At 35.8% G+C, this 5,000-nt stretch overlaps 1 protein-coding gene across 3 annotated transcripts in view; it reads right to left on the bottom strand.

Moving 5' to 3' along the window:
• The window catches only part of fli1 (Fli-1 proto-oncogene, ETS transcription factor), a 74,616-nt gene that overhangs the window by 22,185 nt on the left and 47,431 nt on the right, over positions 1-5,000 (bottom strand). For all 3 annotated transcript variants that reach the window (XM_056478235.1, XM_056478237.1, XM_056478236.1), the window contains one exon: positions 1,747-1,815. In XM_056478235.1, coding sequence (XP_056334210.1) covers positions 1,747-1,815 — 69 coding nt within the window. The remainder of the gene's footprint in view (positions 1-1,746; positions 1,816-5,000) is intronic.

The following is a 5,000-nucleotide window of genomic DNA, read 5'->3' as shown; positions in this document are numbered from 1 at the left end:
CTCCCATTAACACAATTTGAGTCCGATTCTGCAGTATTGTATATACACCTGTCAGTCTGCTTTCTCTGTATTTTATCCTCTTTCTCTCTCTCAGGACACGTGGTTTTTGTCTTGCTAATTGTCTCTGTGCTCTGAAAGGCCTCTCCGCCGTCCGTGTTCAGGTGGAAACTCAATGCTTGACGCTCTTTATTTGGACCACACAAAGACAGCACCTGCTGGGACTGAAGCCCTGCTCGGATTCACAGCAGAAGAAGAGCCAAAAAACACTCGCAGACGCCATTATTCTGACCAAAGCGCGAGACTCACTTTCTTCATGTCATATCCATATGCATTGTTTACCTAATGTGCCTTTTGTGCCTTGGCTTATTGCAATTGTGCAGAGGAAATCAGAGTTCTTATCCGCCGTGTATACATTTTTACCCAATTTCTGCTTAACGAAATGAATACACATTTCTAAACATTATAGTTTTGATAACTACATTTATAATAACTGATTTATTTTATCTTTGTCATGAAAAAGATATTGCTTATGGGCAGTGTGCGATATATACATTGACGATCGGAGAGGTTACCGACTTTTTCTGTAATGTTAGTTTGTGCAATACATGCTTCAGTGAATCATTCATTCATTCATTTTTCAGCTTAGTCCCTTTATTAATCAGGGGTCACCACAGCGGAATGAACCGCCAATTATCCATTATATGTTTTACACAGCGGATGCCCTTCTAGCTGCAACCCAGTACTGGAAAACACCCATACACACTCATTCACACACAAACATACACTACGGCCAACTTATTTTATTCAATTCCCCTACAGCGCATGTGTTTGGACTGTGGGGGAAACCGGAGCACCCAAAGGAAACCCACGCCGACATGTGGAGAACATGCAAACTCCACACAGAAATGCCAACTTACACAGCCGGGGCTCAAATCAGCGACCTTCCTGCTGTGATAACCACTGTGCCACGGTGATGACCCCTCAGTGAATCAAATGTAGGTATTCATTTAAATGACATCCAATTTCTTATTAAAATATATTAAAGTTTTCAGTGTTTTGAGGGATATTAGCGAATTCTGACCTACAGTCGCCTCTTATTAGCTACTTTAGACGTTACTTTTTGACGTTACTATTTCTGACTTTACTTGTAGGCTCTATGGAGAAACAAACCCCCATTTTAGGAGGAAACAATTACATCAGTCCTCTAAATATGCCAGTTTCAGACTGATGAATGAATGTTTTCTTGCAATGGTGTGATTATGCATTCACAATGGTATGAGCCGTTATAGGGGTGGTCAAATGTATATTTATATTATCTATTACTTTAATTATTAACATTATTATTTAAAATGCAGATCAGAGCGAAGTATTTCCCAGTATAAAAGAGCTGACTCCCATACATCGTCTTTTGATGTCCTTTAGGGGGCATTAATTATGAATTAATTAATCATTAAACCCCCTGTAATTTGCACCCTGCTTATAATTTTGACCTTAAAATGTTTATTAATAAATTTAAAACTGCTTTTTTTCTAGCTGAAATAAAACAAATAAGACTTTCTCCGGAAGAAAAAATATTATAGGAAATACTGTGAAAAATTCCTTGCTCTGTTAAACATCGTTTGGGAAATATTTGAAAAAGAAACCAAATTTACAGGAGAGCAAATAATTATGACTTCAACTGTATATGCAGAAATAAATGATTGTTGGCGCATGAATAATAAAAATTGATTTTCAAAACAATCTTACCGTCTTTGGCAGCCAGGCGAGGGGATTGGTCGGTGTGAGATGGCGTGTTGTATGATATCGATGAGCTACCTGCAAAACACAAATAAAAAACACATGATTCAGATTTGCATACATGCAATACACGCTCTCTGTTTTAATTCTTAATATCAAAATAGTTTTTAAAGAATTGCCCTAAGACAAGAATGGGGGTTTTCAATAGTTTTAGGACACATTTGATGGAAGGTTTGATCCACTATATATATATATATATATATATGCAGGGCTTGACATTAACTATTTTGATCACCTGCCACTGTGGCTAGTAGTTTTCCAAAGTTACTAGCCACTCGCCATTTTCACTAGCCACAATTTTATTGTTGGGAAAATAGATATTTATATGCATAAATTTGACTTTGACATGCTAAAATTACTTCATTTAGATTTTGTGTTATCTCCACATGCCTCCTCATTCATTTCACTTTTTGTGTGTCGTGTATGAGCAAATGGGCAATTCTTTAAAAACTATTTTGATCCTCTTCAAATGTTGACTACTGTAGTTGTGTAATACATACAATACATTAAAACCCAGATTTTTTTGTGCATTTTGTAAATTGTAAATTAAATTGTGTATTTTGTGTAATTAAAATTATTAGTAGTGTAGATTTTAAAAATCTTTAAATTTCTTTCCAATTAATTGTAATATTTACAAGCATTTTCAGAGTGAAAACGGTGTTTAAATGTAAAAAATGCTATTATTATTATTATTATTATTATTATTATGGTAATATAAACATAGTACATATTTATTCAGAAGGAACAAAATTAAAAGCACTCCAATTTAATTAAAAACTGTAATTAATACTGTTGACAAAACCAAAAATCTAGCTTTATAAAATTATAAATATTTAAAAAATGTAATTAAAATAACATATCTCTTTTTAATATAATTATTAAAATATATTTACTATTGTATGCTCCGGTTTCCCCCTCAGTCCAAACATATGCGCTATAGGGGAACTGACCCTTCACTAAGCCACACCCGAAAACCACCAATCGTGGCTTAGCAACCATAGCTACTCGCAGGAGGTCTGTCAAGCTTTCGAGCGAGGGAAACAAGCCAAAGCGTTGTACATATGGATTGTGCAAATCTGATACCCGGTATCCTAAAAGTTTGGACGGGGTGGTGGAATTTTTTCCCTTTTCAAAACCTAAAACCCAAGAGGAGAAATGCCAGCGTGGATCAAGCTCTGTGAGGGGCGCTAAAGGAGCAGAGTTAAGTTGGCTTTGTTTTTGATATTCCTGACACATTCAGTGATAGACAGCATTAACTCACACACCTCTAACTCTAAACAGATCAAAACTGTGTTTCCTACAAAAATACAAAGCAGGTTCTGTTTCACAGCTGTCTTTTTCTTTTTTTTTTTCCCCGCTCGATATTATGAGCACCGCTCGGTTTAAGCCCTTGCCATAGTAGTCATACTAATAGCAATCATATTTCCATCTGTTTCAAGCTACAAATATTTGAAATTACATATCAACAGAACAAAGCAGAGATGCGATCACAATCTGAGCACTTGCGATCAATATACTTCACCCGCAGCTGTATTTCAGTCATTTATATCCCTCATGTCCATATCAGAGCTACAATCCACTGATGTTTCGTCCGTCTTTTAGAGATTTAGTCATTGGTGATGATGTTATATCGTGTTAGTGTCTGCTTTTATATTTGGTGTCTGATTAATATTTGCTGGTAGGGAAAATCTAGTCATTCACTTCTGCTATTTATACTTTGATTGGCATTTCAATCTATTTATTTTTTCCACTTAAATGCAAATTAGAATAGAAACGGTATAAAAAGCACACCAACATACTGACCATTATAGGTACTGTACATTGTTATGGGTCAATGATGCTAATATTCGGCACAAATCCATCAATTTCCCCTTTCTGGCTGCTCTTCCTATAAATGAATTATGTAGAAGCACTGTCCAAGTGTGAATGAATGAATGAATGAATGAATGATAAATCAACTGTGTAAACGTTTTACATATCATTTCTTTAGTCACACATTAATTTAAGGTAAATTAACAAACCATTGACTAATACTTTAAGGTAAATAAACTCTTACTTGGCTGCTTATTAATAGATATTATTAATAATTTAAGTAGGATTAAGGATGTAGATTAAAGTCATGCAGAATATGTATTTTATAAGTAATAATAAACAGCCAATATCAAATATATAATAATAGACAGTAAGTAGTTATTAATTGGTACTTAAACTAGTCTTTTTAAAATGAATAAGGGGCATAATTTCTTTATGTTTGTGTTGTATGAATATTTTCGTGTGTGTGCACCCTCTTAGGGAGGTAAATTAGCATTGTTGCTAATCCGGCACCTGGCTTGTTTACATTTAGTGTTGATACTAAATGTTCATTCAATTCCTTGTCCAGTAATAATCACAATACAAACCCAATCTCCAGTTTCAAGTCTTTTTCCAGTGAGCGCCCCAGAAGCGCTCTCTTAATTTTAGCTCCTTTAACCCATAAATCAGCACAGAGGAAAACAGAAGGAAAAACTGCGCTAGCAAAACTACTACGGCTGGTTATAGCGGTGGGATTTCAGCAGATGCTAAAGGAGGGATTTCTGAATGAGCAAGCGGAAGCGATGGAGTTTGGTATTTCTTTGTTCTTTGATGGGCTCAGGAGAGATAGTAGTGTGTTTTAATACACGTGCGAGTGTGTGTGAGTGTGTTTTATGGGGGAGGAGAGCACATCCAACACATATTTTAACCTCCAGGCCTGTAAACCCCCCTGAGCGCTGCTGCTGAACAGGGCAGGCTTTGTGTGGGGTGCGAATCAAACACTGCAGTTCCCATACAAACATAAACCCCGCTGGATAGAAAGAGGAACGCTTATAGAAACAAAACAATAATATAGAAAATACAGGAGTAACTGATAACTTCTTGATTGAGTTTTACGACTGCTAATGTTATTGTGATTCACGTCGCTCCCCTAAAAGATGCTGAACTACATGAACTTTCATTAGCTACGTTTCCATCCACCTATGTTTATGCGCAGTTTTGGAAACTGGTTGATGTAAACGCCAAGATGCGCATACATTTTGAAAATGTGCATAAAAACATATGCACATAACTGTAGGATATACTTTTTATTCCATAAGAAGAGATGCGCATAAACTACGATGGAAACACTTTTACTGAACAAATTCCAGTATGTGCATTTAAAAAGTCATGTGACTTTGTTATAAGAGATC

Source organism: Danio aesculapii, chromosome 18 (assembly GCF_903798145.1).
Source record: "Danio aesculapii chromosome 18, fDanAes4.1, whole genome shotgun sequence".
NCBI lineage: Eukaryota > Metazoa > Chordata > Actinopteri > Cypriniformes > Danionidae > Danio > Danio aesculapii.
The sequence above is the reverse complement of the archived record's forward strand: the minus strand, read 5'-3'. Positions and strand labels throughout refer to the sequence as shown.